We start from the raw sequence: 20,046 nt of genomic DNA on the forward strand, positions 1-20,046 counted from the left end.
TGGTGGCTGTAGGAAAAGGATCCTTTCCCTAGATGAGGGCTGTAAGGTAGTAAAGTGATTTCCTCCCAAATGACAGTTCTAGGAGTACTGGAATTACTAGTTCCAACCTTGGTGGCCCCAAGCAGTTGGGAATATGACCCTCTGGCACACAGAGTCCTAGTGACTTCGCTTCTGTCCAAGACGAGGCACCAGGACACCCCAGCTGGCAGTTAAACATTTAGGAAGCTGGAGGCTTTATCAGCCTGTGGGCAGAGGAGGGTCCTCTTTCTTGCCCCTGCCTTGGAAGGAAGCAAGTGGCAGGGACAGTAAAGAGCTCATTAGCAACCTGAATATCAGGCCCTCGGGAACTGGATGCCCAGCAGGTAGGCAGAGGCTGTGCTGGATGAGGCCACTCTCTTTCTTCTAAGTATGGAGAAGCAATAGGATGACCCTACTGGGCACCCCTGGGGCCTCTTGAGCTTTATGTGCTGGTGTGTTGGGCCCTCAGGGGAGCAGCTTCCCTAGGGTGCAGCCCCACATGCTTGGCTGGCTCCTGGGCACCGTGTGCTCATACTCAGAGGGCAGCGGCAGTGGCAGTGACCAGCCAAGTTCTCCAAGCAGGGGAACTCACTGCTGAGAGACTTAGGAAAGGCGGCAGCAAGGGACAAGACAATGGGGCCTTTTGTTTCTATGGAAACCACACCTCAGGGTGAGGGGCTGAAGGGAGAGAGAGCTTCCACTACACCTGCAGTCAGGGCAAGGGAAATGGCCCTTTGTGTGGTTGGGCTGGCCCCTCCCCCTCCCTTCCCTGCCAGGTGTTCACCATGGCAACCCTTCCTCCAAACAAGAGGTGCAAAGTGGCAAAGCATCTGGTGTTGGGGGAGCCAGGGAGCCCAGGGGGAGTGGACTGGGGGCCACCACCCCTCCCTCACAGGACACGGGCCCTGGCCTGTGTTTGAGTCCTGACCCTGCTACCACTTACTGGGCCCTGGGACCACTTAATTCACCTCTCTGAGCTTCAGCCATCTACCTCTGTGGTTGTCGTAAAGGCCAAGTGAGAGAGGAAGCATTTAGTGAAGGACCTGGCACATGGAGATGCCCAATAAATGCTTCCCAGCCAAAGGAGGTACGGCACTGGCACGCCTGCGTCCTGAATTCAGAGACTCCCAGGCCTGTCCTAACTGTAAGAAGCCCCGACCGAGTGTGTCAGGTTCTGTGGCGAGCTGGTGAATCAGCGGAGAGGAAGGTGGTTATGATCCTTGCACTCAAGCCACTATCGGCTCAAAGCTGGGGCTGTGGGGGACACAAGAGACCTGGAAGCACTCAGGCTGCCCAGGGCAAGGCCCCACCATCACCTGCCTGGCCAGGTGGAGGCCAGTCTCACTGCCGCAGGGTGCCATAGCCACGGGAGAAATCCCAACCTGGAGACAGACCCCTTGCACTCAGAGGTGCTGCCATGAGGAAAGGCACCAGCAGTGAGCAGCCTGGCTCTCACCACCAGTCTGGGGCCGGCTCCAGAGAAGGAGAGGCCCAGACCTCTAGGGGATCCCAGAGAGACAGCCAGGAGGAGAGCGCCACCAGGAAGAGTCTCTCCCAAATATAAGCAGCATGGCAAACAGTGCTTAGCAAATAAACACAGGGAAGAAACAAGTCAAACTATTTACAAGAGAGAGGAGGAAAGTGGGTCAGGGCATTGGTGGGGCCCAGGTGAGGGTGGGGCCTGTTTGATCACACTGGATTGTGATGAGAAACGTTGATGTGGCCAGGAACAAGTTTTCTAGAATGAGCCCTAGGCTCAGAGGCGGAGGTCAAGCCTGCATCAGGCCACTCCGCTGCCCTGTGCCTGTTTCTTCAGGCACAAAGGAGAAAGTGTCCAAGCCTCTAGAAGCAAGAACAATAGCTCTTAAGCTACTTCATGTCCAGCACTGTTTGAAGCACTTCATAGCCTCAGAACAGCTGAGCAAGGCAGGTACCCTTCTCCCCTTTTGTTTTATCATTTTTAAAGATCTGCTTAGTATTAGAGGGAGAGAGAGCACGAGTAGGGAGGGGCAGAGGGAGAGAAAGAGAGAATCTTAAGCAAGGCTCCACACACTGTGCAGAGCCCCACGCAAGGGGCTTGATCTCACGACCCTGAGATCATGACCTGAGCTGAATCAGAGTCAGCCCTTTTAGCCAACTGAGCCAGCCAGGTGCCTCACTCTTCTCCCCTTTCAGAGGAGAGGAAGTGAACTCGGCCCTCCAGCGGCTGGCTCATGACCATAAGGTAGAGAAAAGCTAGCACAGGATGGGAACTGAGGACCGTCTGACCTCAGAGCCCCCGCTCCCTGTGTGCCAGCATATAGGAGACAACGCTCCTGGATGAGGACAGGAGGCCCAGCGAGCACCAGGCCGAGAGGGAGGGCTCACCTGAGATGTCAGCACTGGAACCGTCTTTGGGCCTCTTTCCTGTCACAAACTCCACTTCTGCAAAGGTCTCGGTGGAGACGGTGCTGGTCATGCCGTTGGGCGCCGTGGGACTCTTGGCCCGCCGACTGAAGAACCTCTTGCTGAAGCGCTTGCCCTCGTTGGCCGGGGTGGCCTCCCCGTTGGCAGCCTCTCCCTTGCCGTTTCGGACAAGCACCTCCGGAGGTCTGGGCTTCAGGTCCACACGCAGGTGAGAGACCAACCTGCTGTCCTTCTGAATCAGCTCTCTGGGGGGAATGGGCTCCACAGGGGGCAGCATCTGCTCCAGCGTGACCAGGTCATTCAGGAAGCTCTCCAGCCGCCGGGCCGCCTCGCCGCCTCTGCCACCCTCCTCCTGCCCCTCTGGGTTGCCGCTGGCCTCCCGCTGCTGCCGGGCGGCCCAGCGCATCAGCTCCCCAGGTGGGTGGCGGCTGCCTGACACCAGGGCGTACTTGGGGTTGATGAGCTTGCGAGCCACGGTGGAGGAATACTCAGGGCCCAGCCTCCTGGCACCCCCTGCCAGGTTCAGCTGCTGGTACAAGTTCACCTCCTCTGAGATGGCATACAGCTCCCGGAACTCCACGTCGAAGGGCTCCACGTTCTGGCCTGTCAGGAGGAGGAGCAGGTTCCTGTCCACGTAGGAGGAACTCCATGTGAACCTGGGAATGGGAGGACAAGAAAGTGTGACACGTAGGCCCAGCCTATGGCCTCACCCTGCCAGCAGCCCCCTGGTGGTCCGTCTCACCCCCCCCCCCCCACACCCCACCTCATCTATCACTGAGGCTGATGCCTGGCTGCCCTGGGGAAGGCGTCTCCAGGACCCACATCCTCCCTCTCTGCCAGACCTTGACTTCAAGTGCACAAAGCGGGCAAGGGCATGAGAAGTCAGGCCTGGATTCCAGCCTTGTAAAGTAGGGCACGTGGGGAGTATGGTCACAAAGGTGTTGTGAGGCTCACGTGTGGTACCACAAAGAAAACATTTAGCTCAGTTCCTGGCACAAACACACACTGAACAATTGGTAAAGCAGCTGCTGCTATTGTTAACGTAGCTCTTCTCAGAGTCTTTAGGGTGCGCGGTGTCTGCAAACCCCCACACTTCAGCCCCATCAGAGGCCTTCTGCCACTTGTTGTTTCATGGCTCCAGGTATCTTTCCTCACCTAGATTTCAGTGTACTTGGAGGGCAGAGACCGCACGGATACAGTCTCATGTTACTGGCAATTTACTTCTGAATTGGAATTTGGCACACATTCTCTCCACACCACATCCTCATGTTTCTTTTTTTCTTCTCTCTTCTTTCCTCTCTCTTGTTTTGTCGGCATATGAAAATTCATTATTGTCATGTTTTCACCATCAAAACAATGATCTTGGTCTTTCCTTCTTGCCTTTGTATGAGGTCAAGAGAGAGACACTGGCTGCTTTACCTTAAAGCCAACTCCAAGAATGATCTTGGTCTTTCCTTCTTGCCTTTTGAGGTCAAGAGAGAGACATTGGCTGCTTTACCTTAAAGCCAACTCCACTGACAGCTTGACCTTGGCCATCAAATCCGGCAACCAGAACCTCATCATTTTCCTCAATAAAATTCAAACAACCACCACTGGGTACAAAGGCTGTGGCTTTTTTGCCATTCTTGATCAGCGGGACCCTGACACATTTCCCAATGGCAGAATGTGGCTGTTCTTCAACCCCTGCTTTGCCCAGCACAATTCCCTTTGCGTGGGAAGTGCCTCCAAAAAGTTTGGCCTTTGGGGCTGTGCCCAAAGGGGGCTTTCTGATACTGTTTATCATGCCCCTTCTGATCTTCCTGGCAGTATGATAACTGTGACATTTGCCCACTCTGCCAGTGCTACAGGCCTGAGCAAAAGAGACCACACCCTCACATTTTCCTATATCTGGTCCACTCTGCTTCCTGATTGTCCGACCCGATGACTGGCCTCAAAATGCAACCGGTTGCTGTGGACCATGAAAGGCAAGCCACACTTAATGGCCAGTAATAGTTGACCCTTTCTGGAATAATCCAGTAGCCAGAAATGTTGAGGGCAAGGACTGGCCAGGAGGCTCTTCTTGCCATTAGATCACACAATATCTCTTAAACCCATAGCTCCGGGGGCCAGAGTCTTCCTGACCATGTACGTTTGTTACTATAAATAAAGGCCTCCTGGGTGGTTCTCTGACCTGGCCCAACTCACCTGTAAGATCCAGTGGCTACTTTTTCGCCATCTACCATTAGGAACTTTGATGACAGGGTCCCCTTGATTTTCCCCATGGGCATGTAGAAGCCAACACCTGTCACAGAGCGGACACGGATGTTCTGTTCAGAAGAGGAGAAAGGCATTGTCACTCAGGCAGAGGGCTTATAAGGCTCTGAGCTAAGTTTTGTGTGGGCAAAGAAGGAACCCTCTTGTCCATGAAATCCTGCTTGTTGGCTCCTGTCTATACTACACTCTGCTTCCTACACCCATAGAGGTGGAACTCCATTTGGAGAGGAAGTTAGCAAATCTTGTTTAGAGCATGGATGAGCCCAGGATGGTTCCCAAAGCTCCCCAGAAGAGAACCATAGCCTGACCTTTGATCCTGACAGTGACTTTGTAAGGTGAGCACCCCAGGACTGGGCCAGAGCAGACTCCTTAGCCTCAATAGTCTTGAGATAAAATTTAAGCTGGGCATATAATTTAGAGTTATCAATTCACAAGGCATGGTTTTAGACAGAAAGAAGGGTTGAGCTCTTGACGTTCACCTGTGCCCCTGAACTGGGGAGGAGGCAGAGAATGGGGCAGAGGCAGCCTCATCTCATCTCCTGCCCTTCCCTCCCCACACTCCACCTCTACCCCAGTGGTACAACTTACCCGAATACGGAAGTCAGTGAGTCCCAGGCCCTGACACATCTCCAAGAAAAACTTCACGCCTGCCTCATCCAGGATGATATACACCGGGACCCGGCGCTTAAAGGCAGCATCCACAATGTCTTGGAAGATATCACCATCGGTGAAGAGGTCCATGACCACAGCAATGACCTGGATGGGGAAGGGCACTGGTGAGGCATGTGGTGATGCCATATTTACAGTGATACACTGTGTCCCAGAGAGGACCAGCTGGGCCTAGGTAACTGGAGGCCAAGAGTCAAACACCCCATCTGCACCACTCCTGGGATCTCCACATCCCCACCCACCTCTGAGCACATCTGAGCCCAGAGATAGGCTCTCTGCTCTGAGAAATGCCTGTGGGTCCAGGCTATGCTACTTGTACTTCATCCTTGACACTACCTCACCCTGGGCATTCTTCAGCAGCTCTTCAGAAGTCATATCAGGGAGATCTAGGAGGCTGAAGAAAGTTGGTCCTAGTGGCCCTAGGGAAACAAGTAGGCTCAAGAAGATGAGATCACTGAGAAGCATGGGATGGACTCCTTTCCACCACCTACAGATCTGCTCAAACCCATTCTCTGCAGGCTTTGGTGCTCTGATCTCCCTAGAGCTGTGCAAAGTTCCACACTCACCTTGGTTGCAGAATCAGATAGAGAGCTCCAGTTAGCTCAAACTCTCTGGCCTCCAACTGGCCAGGTCATCCCACACCACCCTCAAGTAAAGGTCACTGCCTAGGACTCTTGATTTCTGTTAGTTGTAACTGAAAGCCTAAACTCTGAAGTGAGACAGACTGGGCCTGGTATACCAGCTCCACCACTGATTCATCAGTGCCCAGTGAATAATAGCAACTATCTCAAAGTGTTGTTGTGAGGGCTTAGGGAGGTAAACTATGAGAGCACTTGGCACAGTGCTTGGCACATGGTAAGCTCAACAAGTGGTATCCTCCATCCCTATCACCCTTACACATGTGCTCTACCATTACCCTCCCATTCACACAATATTATTTAAGACTATTTCATAATCATCCATACAAGTTAACATTTATTGAGCCCCATAGGCAGAGGGAGGATCTAAACTATAATCCCTAACTTCAAGGGGTTAATCCCATTGGAATGATAAGACATTTGCACAAAATAACTAAGACATGAGGCAAAATGAGATAAAATGCTTTAAGAGATGCACAAGTGACATGTGATGTGAGTTCAAAGTTGGAAGGGGGGTGGGTGGGAAGAGGGACAGCAGGAGGGAGGGAGACTGAATGATTACTTACAGCCAAAGGAGAACAAGAAAGCCTTCATCAGGGAAGCTGAAACCTGAAGAATGGGCAGCCTCAGGGACCATGAGAAATGAACTGGATGGAAAACCCAGCAGGCAAGTGGGCAGGGCTGTCGTGCATGGATATACAGGCTGTGCACTGCACATGAGCTCTGGGCTGAGGCAGTGAGTGGAAGCTGTGCCTGCCTGAGGAAGGGACACCTTTTCCTAATCTGTACGCAGCTTCCACCTGGGCTAGCAGAAGCCTACAAGGTGGGTGTTTCAGGCAAAGAACACATCATAACGGCACTGAGGTCAGGGACTAACATGCACTGCACATTTTCCATGTGCTCCACACTGTTCCAGATGCTTTAGGTAAATTTTCTAATTTGATCCTCACAATAAGGAGGACTGTTCTCATTTTACAGATAAGGAGGTAAATGAAAAGGGGCCAAATGATGGCCTATGGTTATACAGTTAGCATGTAGCAGAGCAGGGATTTGAACTCAAGTCTCTGACACTATAAGGTATTTTAGAAACATCACATCAAAAGCTGGTTCTTTGGGACACCTGGGTGGCTTAGCGGTTGAGTGTCTGCCTTCGGCTCAGGGATGATCCCAACGTTCTGGGATCAAGTCCTGCATTGGGCTCCCTGTGGGGAATCTGCTTTTCCCTCGGCCTATGTCTCTGCCGCTCTCTCATGAATGAATAAATAAAATATTTTTTTAAAATAGCTGGTTTTTTTAAAAAAGACCAAACAAGATAGACAAACTTCTGGCTAGTTTGACAAAAACAGGAAATGCAAATAAAATGCTGAGTAAAAACAGAGAAATAGCCACACATATATTTACTTTTTAAGAAATTGTACTACTTAAGAAATAGTAAAATGGCAAAAGGAATATTAGGACTATTTACACACTGATGAATTTGAAAATGAGAATGACATGGTTAAGTCATTAAAAGCAAATTAAACATAATATAGCATAACCAGGTTTATCCTGGAAATGTTAGGAAATTCAACATCAGAAAATCTGTTGTTTTAATTTATAACATCTTTGGGGTCAAGGTAGGGAAATCATATATTTCCTTTTTTTTTTTTTTTTAACTGCCTCTGAGGTTTTTATTTTTATTTTTTTTAAGATTTTATTTATTTATTCATGAGAAACAGAGAGAGAGAGAGGCAGAGACATAGGCAGAAGGAGAAGCAGGCTCCATGCATGGAGCCTGACATGGGACTCGATCCTGGGTTTCCAGGATCATACCCTGGGCTGAAGGCAGCGCCAAACTGCTGAGCCACCCGGGCTACCCATATATTATCTTTATAGGTTTTTTTTTTTTCTTTATAGGTTTTTAAAAAGTATTTAATAACATGAGATCTCTATTTGTGTTTAAAATTCTCAAAAAACTAGCAACAGAAGTGACCTTCCTTAAATTGATAAAGGCTATCTACAAAAAACCCACATGAAACATATTGAACAGAAAAACATTAGATGCATTCCCTTTAAGTCTCAAGAATGTCAATAATACTTTCACCACGTGTTGTGAAAAAAGTATTGGACCAATGCAACATGACAAAAAGAGAGAGAGAGAGAGAGAGAGAAGGATTAAAAGAGCCAAAACTACTAGTATTTGGAGATGACATTTTTTTTTAAGGTAGGTCCATGCCCAGTGTGGAGTCCAAAGTGGAGCATGGAGCTTGAACTTATGACCCTGAGATCAAGGCCTGAACTGAGATCAACAGTCAGACACTTAACACAAGAGCCACCCAGGCACCCTTGGAGATGATATTTTTATAGAAAACCCAGTAAAATGCAGAATAACGTTATTAGAATTAACAGGAGAATTTAGCAAGATTGCCAGATACAAGAAAAACTAACAAAGGCCGACAGCATTCTTCTACTACAGTAGCAATCAAATAAAAAAGGGGGAAGGGGGAGAAAAAACTAAGATCAAAATTGCAATTTAAGCACATAAGATTTGAGAATTAATACCTTATGGAGAAATTTAGAAAGCTCTATTGAAGGATATTTTAAAATACATGAATAAAAAAATAAAAAATAAAATACATGAATAAATGAAGAGATAAATTGTGGATAAATATGGATAATATGATTCAATATTTGAAAAATCGAATTCTCTTCATATTAATAAAATTCAATGCAATTCCAATGGAAGTCCGGTAAATTTTTTTGAGGATTTCAAATACTTCCAAGATGCAAGGAAGAATAAAGACAAGTCCATTTTGAAAAAGAAAAGCTGAAAGGGGACACTTTTCCTACCAGATAGTAAGATATACTGACAACACATAGTAATAAGCATTGGGGTACTAAGGTAGGAAGGAATTAAAAAACCAATGGAAACAACTGTGTGTCAGAAACATAGAACTTTAAGTCTAATAGAGGTAGAATCACAACTCAGTGGAGAAAAAATGTTGCTTAGCAGATGTTATTGGGAATTGGCTTACTATAAAGAGAAAAAGTGTATCCCTGCCTTACGCTATACATAAAGGTGAATTTTGGGACGCCTGGGTGGCTCAGCCTTGAGCATCTGTCTTCGGCTCAGGGTGTGATCCTGGAGTCCTGGGATTGAGTCACATCAGGCTCCCTGCATGGAGCCTGCTTCTCCCTCTGCCTGTGTCTCTGCCTCTCTCTCTCTCTGTGTCTCTCATGAATAAATAAATAAAATCTTTAAAAAAAAAAATAAAGATGAATTTCAGGTAGGCGAACTACCTAAATGTGGAAGATAAACCTAAATGTGAAAGATAAAAATTGATAAGATAGGTAAGTGGATTTCTTAAGAGTCTAAAAACATAAATCATAAGACAAATGAAATTAAAAAATATAATACATTTGACAAATTAAGAATTTTCTGTTTCAAGGAAGATGCTTAGATGAAGCCAACTGATTGGTGACAGGGAAAAGATACCTGTAATGTCTACAACCAAAAAGAATTAATACTATACAAGGGTTCCCTGCAAATCAGCAAGAAAAAGACAGGGAACTAATTTAAAAAATGGGCAAAGGATATGAATAGGCGATTCCTAGAGGAGATACCTGAATGGTTAATAAGTATATAAAGAGACGCAGACCTCATTAGCAATCAGAAAAATTCAAATTAAAGCAAAGAGATGAGAGAGAGAGATACTGCTTTACACTGTAAAATTCACTAAAAATGAGAAAGCTGGCTAATTCCAAATGTTGGAATGTGAGGGAAGGGGAACCCTCATGCACTGCTGGTGGGAGGGAACACTGCTACAAACTATTCCCTACAGCAGTGGGCAGAGCTTGGTGGATTTAAGGATGGTGAATAACTCAAGCCAGCAATGCCATTCCCAGCCATGCCACCCAGGGAACCTCTTGGATCTTTGCAACAGTCTGTAAGCGGGCAGGAACAAAGACATTCACTGCAGCTTTCTTTGGCATAGCAAGGAGTTGCCCATCTCTAAAAAAAATGTTGGTAAGGAAAATGTGAGAAATGCACATTGCAGAGTCCTTGGTAGCCGACAGGAGCAATCAGTGTACAAGTTCTGGTGCAGAACCGGGACAGTTCTTTTGAAAACGGATAGTTTGATTTAAAGTGTCAGAGAATGAGATCTATATAGCCTAATAACATTTATGTAAATAAAAATGCAGGACATAAAATGTCAAGGGTCCAGACACGTGCAGGGACATGAACACATTAGGGTGGCTGCCTGTTGAGGGAGAGAGGAAGGGAAGGAGAAAATAAAATAAGAGGGCTGGGCCTTCTGTGGATTGATGATTGCAGCGCCCATGACCTGACAGTCACGATCAGCTCTGCACTTGAGGTCTAAAACAGACAAACACAAAGCGGGCGGCTCAGAGCAGTTCAGGGTAGTGAGAGTTCAACAGGGTTGGGCTGGATCGTGGAGGGTTTTAACTGGATGCATCGGGCTCCATTGCATCAGGACATACTTCCCCCATCTTGCAGGGTTTCTGATATCTTACCTCCCAAGTGCTGTCTGAGGCCACAGGCCATTGCTCATTTCCAAACTCTCTACAGTGTCCAGCTCAGAGTCAACTCTCAATGACACAGATGACTGGCTCTTGAGACGCTTCTGGATTCACACCCTTGCTTTCCTTTCACAATTGCAAAAGCAAGCAGGCAGTGGCCCGCCCTCACCCCTACCCAACCCCACCTGGCGGAGGATGGTGATGTGAACAGATCATGAGCCAGAGGGAGAGATGAGTCTCGAGGGCCTCGCTTTCGGGAGGTTTGGTCTGTGGCACCCCGGTGAGAGCCAGCCATCTGTGTCACTACCAATTAAACAGTGAAATATCTGTAGTAGGAAGAGAAATCAATTGCTCTCTGACTTCTGCAATCTCATTGTGGAGGAGAAGTGATAATTACCCTCCGCTTTGGTCTCTGGAGGGCACTGCTTGACATTCAGCTCCACAGCTCCAGGCCCAAGCAAACCAGCTCCCCGCTCCCTCTGCCATGGTGTTTAATATGCCACGTAATCCTCCACCCCAAACCCAACTTTGAAATTCCTGGTGCAAATGGAAAATGGGGTTTGAAAAGAAGGACGTCACAGGCTTAGAACCTGGGGAGATAGATTTTGTCAGGAGAGAAAAGTCAATCCCCCCGGCCCACCCAGCAGGTTCCCAGTGTCCTTCACCTGGTTACCCACTGATGTGCAGTGCCCCGGGTGGGGAGAGGTTAATTCGAGGTGGCAGGAGTTTTTAGAAGCTGTCGCAGGCATCATGCTGCAATACTTCTCATCAGGTGTTTGGTTAGCTTAACATCTCCTCCTCTGATATCCTCCCTTGGCATAAGGGCAGGGGGGCAGGGGAGGGTTAGGAAGCCTCAGAACTCTCCTCTGTCATTTACCTTTAATTACACTGCCAGCTTTTCAGATTCTCTGTCTGGATTCCTTAATTAGCATTAGATAGTAAAATAACCAAAGGACTCCACCTTCCCCACGCACTCCAAGGCAGCTCTGCCCAAGACTGCCTGCCAGGGACCAGCACCCCTGGTGTGTCTGGATGACCCAGACTAAAGGATTTTAGTGTGCCCCACAGGCACTTCCAAAATCAACATCCTCTTGGCCACCCTGGCCAGAAGCCCGAGTCTGCTGGTCTCCTCCTCCTCCCCACTGACCACAACCAATTGGTCGCAGAGTCCAACGGGTCCTCTGTGCTCCATTCACCTTCTCTGGGTCAACTCCTTTCTGTTCCCACTGCACTGCTGCTCTCACTCAGGCCCCCTCATCACTTACTGAACTTCTAGAATAGAAGACTCAACTAGTCTCTCCTACTAGTCTCTGTGTTCTCATTCTCCACAGCAGCGATCCCCCCAGACAACAGCCTCATGAACTGGGGGGCCCCAGGGCCCTTGAGAGAGGTCCAAACTCCTTAGCTTGGTATTTGAAGGGCCTTCTGATTGGCCCCTTTCTGCATCTCCAGCTTCATCTTGGGCCAGATCACCTTCGTCCCTTGAATTCAGCTATGCAGAATGACCTACCATTTCCCTAACAAGGGGTTTCTCAACTATGGCACTATTGACCTCTTGGGGTGAGTACTACTTTGCTGGAGGGGAGGGTGGGGGGAGGGCTGTCCTTTGCATTGCAGGCTGTTTAGCAGCATGGCAGTAGCATCACTCCAAGTGGTGACAACCAAACATATCTGTAGGTATGACTGGTAAATGTCTCCTGGGGCAAAATTGCATCACCCTGCCACTCCCTTTTGAGCACCTTTACACACATTGGGTGGTTTTGAGTCCTTTTGTTCCTATTCTTTCTATACCTTATGAAACTCCTATGCAGCTTTCAAGCTCAGCCAAGAATTTCCTGAACTTCTCCCTCCCCAGCAGTGCTTGCCACTCCCTGCTTCCTGCCCACGTTGTATTCCAGGCAAGCGAGAGTCCTTGACATCTTAGTGCAAGTAACATCTGCTGAACAGCTCTGTCCCTCACTGGGCTGTGGGCTCCTAGATGGCAGGGACCACGTGATTTCTATCAGCATCTCCACCCTCAGGGGACATCTCTACACCGAGTCAGTTCTCTGTGTTTGCGGAATGAATGTCTACATGTTGCATTTGTGGGGTGCAGATGGAGCTTTTGTAGTCATCTCTTTTATTTCATTAATGACAAGGCACTAGGGTGGAGGAAAAAAAAATAATACAGCAAGATTCCTGGTAAGATCCTCTTGCTGGAAGGCAGAGTTAATGTTCTTCCTCAAGGGTGCACAGAAGGGAAAAGAAGTGGGTGCCTTTTTAAGACTGCCACCTGAGCGACAGCTCAAAGGTCTGGTCTGTCTCTGTTCTACCCACCTAATATCTTAAAGGAGCAGCCAGCTCGTACATGAGGACAGTACTTAACCAAAGTACATCAGGCCAGGAGGCAGGGCTGCTAGCAGCACATAGGGCAAGCACCTTTGTGCAAATTGCAAAAGGGAGGTCGTCCTCCCTGTGACGGGCTGCATGTCAGCCCCACAAAGCCTCCCGGCTGTGCCTGCGTGCAGGGCATAGGCTGCACCTGAGCACTTAGCCCCTGCACTGAAGGACATTCCAGACTCCCGAAATCTCAGAAGTAAAAGGCAACTTCACAGCTGGAACCCAGCCCCAAGGTTAATTTACTCTGTTGGGCACAGGTGAGACTAAAGCTTGGCCTTCTGACCCCAGTCCTGAGCTTCCCTATAGCATCACCAACCCATCATCACCCACCAACCCCCGTCACACCCCTACCCCCTAGTGATGGGGACAGGGCAGCTCTGGGCAGGGATCTTCTCTGGCGAGGACCCCAGCCCACTTCTGGTCACACAAAACCAGGATGCTTCAGTAGAGCAGGACAATACCACTTTCTCCTTCACAGTTTCCCTGGCTCTGCTGACGTGGAGCTGTGTGCACTGGGGCAGGTGTGGCTGTCCTTGCTGGCAAAGATCCACCCCTTCCTCCCTCTGCTCTGTGGGAGCAGGAAGGGGCCACAGGCCAAGCCTGTTCACTGCAAGGGTGCTGGCTGATAGTCACATCTTTCTGGGGAGGAAGGGAAGAAAGCCCACAAAGGTACAGCAGTGGTTCCAGTCCCTGCTTCCTGGTAATGACGTATGTGAGCTTGGAGCCCTGACATTTACTTCCCAGGGCTGTTGGGAGGTTCAGATGAGGTCATGCTCATGGAATCCCACGAAAAAGCTGTACGGTTATAAGGGGCCATTAACAGGGCCCCTTCATAGGTAAATGGGGCTAACAACCCACACTGTGAGCCCTAAAGTTCCTCAGGGTAGGGAGGGCAGCAGCTGGCCACCTATCTGGCAGCCCAGGACAGTCAGTGTGCCTGGGACCAGAGAGCAGCCCTTACCTTTCCCTTGGACGGTAGTGCTGGCTCAGCCAGTCAGGAGTCTCCTCTTATCTACCCAGAGAGAGATCAAGGTCTATAGGGCAGTGGCTGTCAAACTCCAGCGTATAAAGAATCATTCAGGGTGGGCTGGGGATGGGGGTGTGTGCTTATTGAACGTGCAGATTCAAGAGCCCCATCTGCAGAGATTCTGATCTAGCAAGTCCTTAAATAATGCATTTCAGCAATACCTTTTCCCCCAGGTGATCTGAATGCAGGTGGTGGATGGGTCATGCTTCGAGTTCTGACTGGTAGTTGCAAGAGAATACACTCTCTGGAAGCAGACAGTCTTACTGGCTGTATGGCCTTGAGTGAGTCATTTAATTACTTTTTTATTAAATATTTTATTTATTTATTTGAGAGAGTAAGAGAGTACAAGCAGGGGGAGGGGCAGAGGGAGAGGGAGAGGGAGAAGCAGGCTTCCTGATGAGCAGGGACCCCAATGTGGGGCTGATACCCAGGGCCCCAAGATCATGACCTGAGCTAAAGGTAGACACTCAACTGACTGAGCCCCCCAGGCACCTCTAGAGTGAGTCACTTAATCTAAGGCCCAGTTTCCTCAAATGGGGAGGTGATGCCTTCACAGAGAAGTTCCGGGTTTGAAGTGAGACGATGCAGGCGGCGCAGGAGCACGGGGCTTGGCCTGGTGTGAGCAGTGCCCATCTTCTCTCCTAGAGACTGAACGCAGGACGAAAGGGCCAGCACTTCAGGGGAGGGGCGACAAGAGAGGGAGTCGGAGAGAGCCAGTGAGGGGGCGCCACGCTCCCAGGGAGCCAGCTGCTGGGACCGCCCGCAGGCTCAGACATCAAGGTGGAGATGTTTCTCCTTTGTTCAGTACCATGCCCGGCAGGCCCAGCCTGGGGTGGTGATTAAAGCCTAGACAACACTACACTTACAGAAAGGTCAGAACTTGAACTAATTAAAGGGAAGGGCAGCTCAATTAAGTGGAGAGTCTGTAGGATGCACTGTTCCTCGAGCGATGCTGGGTGTCTGTAGCTGCACATGGGCAGCTGGATGGCGGTGAGCAAACAGCTGCCTGAGTAGAGAGGACCCCGAGGTGGCCCTGGGAACCTCACCGGCACAGCTGTTAGTGGAGCCCAGCAAGGTGCTGCCAGAGGATGGAAACAACTCATCTGGGGGGAGGGGGGGGGGACTCTCAGCGCCCTGGGCACACCAGACTCACTTTCGTCATCAAGACTGCAGCGGGCTCCATCTGAATTATCACCAATTCTGCACAGGTAGGGTGGGAACAACTGGATGAGAAACCTTTATGCTATGCTTTCTGATTCCGCTCCCTGGGGTAAAAGGGAGAGGAGAGCCAACAGGGGAGGTCGGCACAGCCCCCCTGGAGAGGACACCCACGGAACACTGCCTGGCCCTGCCCCCATCCCCTTTGAGACGTCCCACCCTGGGCTCCAGATTCATTCTGCTAGACCCCTCGTCCAAGAGTGTATTGCAGTGAGGAAAGCTGACTTTGGAGTCAGGGATCCCACGCTGGCGGGAAGACCTCTGGATTCTACCTGTAAACTGAAGCTGCCTCACGGTCCCATGAGGAAGCACAGAAATGCAGTAGAGTCTGCTAGGAACCTGGTACGGTGGCTGCCCTCTGATGCTCAGCATTAGCTTGATGGGATACCAGCTCACGCAATCCCAATTGTTAGGAGCAAGTTGGACAGTTAGGTGGTCAGGGCCAGGGTCCCCGACAAGAAAATACAGAGTCAGGTCAGCTAAGATAAAACAGCACTAACATCCTGCGCTGCAGCTTAGACACGACTGCACTGCTTTGCAGCCCTTGCAGAAGTGACTTCTGCAAAACGTCCTAAGATAAGACAACTACATAGCATTTGTCACCATCATGGGCAAGGGGCAGTTAGGACATAAGCCCCCAGATGTCAGCAAAAACAGACCTTTCAGTGCACAGACATTAACCTAAAAGGTAGACAGATATGTGACCCTGTTGGGCACGACTCAGCACACTCTGGTTGCTTAAGAAAGTTCCACAAAAGAGTTCATAAAACCCCCTAAACATAGGAACTCTGAGGGCAACCCTCTCGGGTCCCCCTCCCTCTCTGAGAGCTTTGTTTTTGCTTTTTGTTTTTTTTATTTTTTAGATTTTATTTATTTGAGAGAGAGCGAGAGCGAGAGAGCACAAGTAGGGGGAACAGCACAAGAGGGAGAGGGAAAAGGAGAAGCAGACTCTCTGCTAAGCAGGAAGCCCAATATAGTTTAGCATCTGAAGGCAGACGCTCAACTGACTGAGCCACCCAGGGGTCCCCTGTCTGGAAGCTTTGTACTTTTGCTCAGTAAACTTGGCCCTGCTACCCACCACTCTTCATCTGCTCTAGCTCTTCATTTTTCAAAGTGGCATGACCAAGAGCTGCGGGCACAAAAGGCAGAGAAATCCTGCAACACAATCCCTCTCCCTCTTGGCAGGCAGACCCAGCAACACAATCCCAAACATGTCATTCCCCTGCTCAAACACACTGACCCCAGGCTGCCTACAGAATCCAGCCTTTAGCCCAGCTGAAGACCCTCCCTGTGCTTCCAATAAACTCGTACCACAGGAATCACTCTGTGTTCTCCAAACACACCAGCAGGCCCCCAGCCTTGACCTCATGCCCTAAATCATGCTGCGACCACCCTATCCTTGGGGTGATGGGTGCCCTTTCTCTGTAGAGGGCCTTATTTCACTCTTCCCAGAGGGTGTCCCAGGATCCTTCTCTGTCCCCTGCCCTTAGGGCAGTCTGTGCCCTTCCCAGGATGCTCAACTGCTCAGGCCTGTGTCAGTCCTGAGCACTGGAGTGGGGCAGGGGGAGAGCAGGGACCTGTCATTCCCTCCTATCCAGAGCCTGACCTGCTATAAATGTTCTAAAAACACCTCTGCAGTAGGGGGCTTCCCTCGGGATGCTAAGGACACAGTTTGGTCCAGAGCCCTGGCCCACCAAGAAGGCAGAGCCAAGACCAGTGGAGTCCTGCTCTGCTCAGAGGCCAGGTTGCCCCCATTCCACCAGCAGGGCATCTGTGCTTTGTCAGCTGAGGCTCCCCAGCTGTCTATGGCCATGTTACATTGTTTCAAGCTAATTAGACATCATTAAACACTAGGATCCTGGGATGCCCATGATGCAGGGGTAGCCACAGGAGCCTAATCCCACCCCAGCCAGGCTGCTTCCTCTCCCAGACCACTTGGTCTCTGTTCCTGACCCTGCAAGGTCATGTTTCCCTCCCGTGTGCCACTGGGACTCACTCTCTGTTGATCTGACCCTGTGAGGCTGTCACCCTCTTGACACTCATACCCCAAAATAGGCTGATGAAGGGGACAATATGTAAGAAACCCAGGCTAGCTCTCCAGAGAAGGAAAGCAGATCGTACCCACGTGAGCAAGGTCAACTAATTTAGCCGCGAAGAACCATATGTGACCCGCTAGGGAGTAAGCATAGCAATTCTTTTTAAGATCCTAGGCCAGCTTTTCCTTGCCCCACGGAGGGCTTCTGGGATTATTTCCCTGCACTAAGTTGGTGTTAATTAGTGAAAATTATCTAATGCAAGCTCATTTTAACATTAGCTTAAAGCTAAACATAATTAGGAAGATAAATCAGCTGCTAAAAAAAAATTAAATGATACACAGATGATTTTTAGGATCAGCTGCTGGTCTGGGTTACTGGCCTGGTGTTGGGAACACTATACAATACACAGGCAGAGCAAGGCAAGACTCGGAAAGTACCTACTGAGGTATTTCTTTTTTTTTTTTTTTAATTTTTATTTATTTATGATAGTCACAGAGAGAGAGAGAGAGAGAGAAGCAGAGACATAGGCAGAGGGAGAAGCAGGCTCCATGCACCAGGAGCCCGACGTGGGATTCGATCCCAGGTCTCCAGGATCGCGCCCTGGGCCAAAGGCAGGCGCTAAACCGCTGTGCCACCCAGGGATCCCTACTGAGGTATTTCTTGATTGATTCACCAGGGCAAGACAACTGGGGTTGGCAGTGACCCGGGAGGTTCTAAGAAACAGAAAGGATAACTCTTAGATCCTCAGAAAGGATAACTGCCAAGTGATGCTACCTGGGAGGGTTTCCCCAGAGAGGAGAGTGCAGGGAGGAGTGTGGTTGGGGAAGGTGGTCTGGAGAGCACTGGGGTGCAGCAAATAAAGTGAATAAAGTAAATTCTCATCCTCTGTGGCCTCTGGCCTTACATGGCCCCCTCGCCCTCCTTCCCACACTGGCTGCTTCAGCTGTCAATTCCTGGGAGGCCTCTGCTCTCCTGGAACTCCGTGGGAATCAGACTCAGTTCCATGCAGCTCCACTAGTAACCAGAGGTGTGACCCTGTCCCCTCTGAACTTGTTTCCTTGTCTGTAAAACGGAAGGTTGCTGATTTGTTGTGGAAATGAAATGAAATAATATATTCTAAAAGGGCTGGCACCTGTGTATGTCTGGCACTGAAGTGCTAAGAACAGCCATTGACCCCCTCCCCCAAATGCCCTGCCTCCTTCAGACTTAGGCCTTCTTTTTACCTCTATTAGACTCAAGGTCAGGCTCCATATTTCATTCCGCTGTATATTTCTCGAACTGGGCACATAGTAGGTCCCCAACACCATGTTAAATGAATGAACACATATGTGGCATCTCCAGGGAAGAGAAGGGGGAATAAAGAACACTCAGAGTCTGTCCTCCGGGACCCACCAAAAGGTTAAAGAACCCTGAGCCCTGCCACTGCCCCAAGCATTTGCTGACTCACTGCTAGAAGAGAGAACAAAAAGAATACTTATCCAGAGCCTGCCACATGCCCAGGCAGTACTTCGAGGGGCCCAACAGAAAGATGACCACCACACAAGCTGTGCAGGGCGGAGCTTACAGATTATTGGAAACTTGGTCCAGGGAGACTAATAATTAGTAAAGCATAGGCTCTAACCCAGGGCTAAGATTATGCGATCACTAGCAAGTCCACAGACTCCACAGATTTCAGAGAAGGAAAAACAAAACCAGACAAGGCAGCAGCAGCTCCAGGTGAAGCTGACTGGTCATAGCACCCGGGGTGGTGAGGTGCGGTGGGGGAAGGATCTAGCAGGGGTCACTGGAGTGAGTCAGGCCGGTGGGGGCTGCTCAGGCCGGTGCCAGGAGCGCAGGCAGGCAGGCAGGCAGGCAGGCAGCCAGGACTCTGCCCTGCTCCCCACCTCCCCCCATCCCCCAGACTGGAATCCTGCCCAAGAACAGGCTCTGCCTTATACACTCTGAGAAAAGGGAGGTGGATCTGGCCACCAGCCAAGGTGAGGCAGCATCCTAGGGGCTGAGAGTATGGAAGGACTAGGGGGGTGGCTGGGAATCCCAGCAAGGCCTCAGCTGCTCAGTGAGGTCACAAGCCCCAGGGGGGCCAGAGCGTGGCCATTAAGAGGACAGCGTAGGTCCCTGGAAGCTACCTGCACTCAGTTTCCAGGTGACACCTGCCCCAATGTCTCCAAGTAGAATCTTCTCACCTAGTCGGCACAGATCAGAGCAGCTAGCAGCCCTGTACTTGTCTGTCTCCAAACTAGTCTGTGACCTTCCCAGAGCCTGGCTGGCAACAAATACACCTTTTTTCTCTAAGTTTCAGAAGGAAGAGGTGGCCCCAGAGGACAATCCCCAAGGGTAATGGCATTTGTAGCAGAAGCACAGAAGCCTTGAACTCCGACCCGGGTGGAATCCCAGCTAGCTTCTTATGAATTCTATGACCTTGTGCTTTCTCTGAGCCTCTGGGAAAACAGTGCATCCCTTGTGAGGGGCTGAGGATTGGATTAATTAAAGGAAACAGCATAGCGCCCATCTTTCTTTTTTTTTTTTTTTTAATTTTTTTTGTATTTATTTATGATAGTCACACACAGAGAGAGAGGCAGAGGCACAGGCAGAGGGAGAAGCAGGCTCCATGCACCAGGAGCCCGACGTGGGATTCGATCCCCGGTGTCGAGGATCGCGCCTTGGGCCAAAGGCAGGCGCTAAACCGCTGCGCCACCCAGGGATCCCAGCGCCCATCTTTCAACCACGTTAGCCCCTCTTCATAGAAATCCGTTTTATCTGCATACATTACTCATCTTTTTCAAAGAGCTGTCTCCCAGTCTTGCTTTAGAGCCTCAGCAGACTCGTGAAAGAAAGCAAGAAAGCAAGAATTATCCCCATTTACTGATGCAGAGATGACGCC

At 49.9% G+C, this 20,046-nt stretch overlaps 1 protein-coding gene and 1 long non-coding RNA gene across 2 annotated transcripts in view; one reads left to right on the forward strand and one right to left on the reverse strand.

Moving 5' to 3' along the window:
• FAM83F (family with sequence similarity 83 member F) overlaps nucleotides 1-20,046 on the reverse strand; it is a 34,416-nt gene that overhangs the window by 6,411 nt on the left and 7,959 nt on the right. Inside the window, exons 2-4 of the mRNA XM_038550489.1 lie at nucleotides 5,266-5,433; nucleotides 4,609-4,730; nucleotides 2,386-3,080 (exon numbers count right to left, since the gene is read on the reverse strand). Of these exons, the coding sequence (XP_038406417.1) occupies nucleotides 2,386-3,080; nucleotides 4,609-4,730; nucleotides 5,266-5,433 (985 nt within the window). The remainder of the gene's footprint in view (nucleotides 1-2,385; nucleotides 3,081-4,608; nucleotides 4,731-5,265; nucleotides 5,434-20,046) is intronic.
• LOC111097644 lies at nucleotides 11,932-19,667 on the forward strand. The gene is made up of 3 exons (XR_005365566.1): nucleotides 11,932-12,065; nucleotides 14,085-14,192; nucleotides 19,459-19,667. It is a non-coding gene; the product is annotated as an uncharacterized LOC111097644 (long non-coding RNA).

This window comes from Canis lupus, chromosome 10 (genome assembly GCF_011100685.1).
Source record: "Canis lupus familiaris isolate Mischka breed German Shepherd chromosome 10, alternate assembly UU_Cfam_GSD_1.0, whole genome shotgun sequence".
NCBI classification, from domain to species: Eukaryota; Metazoa; Chordata; class Mammalia; order Carnivora; family Canidae; genus Canis; species Canis lupus.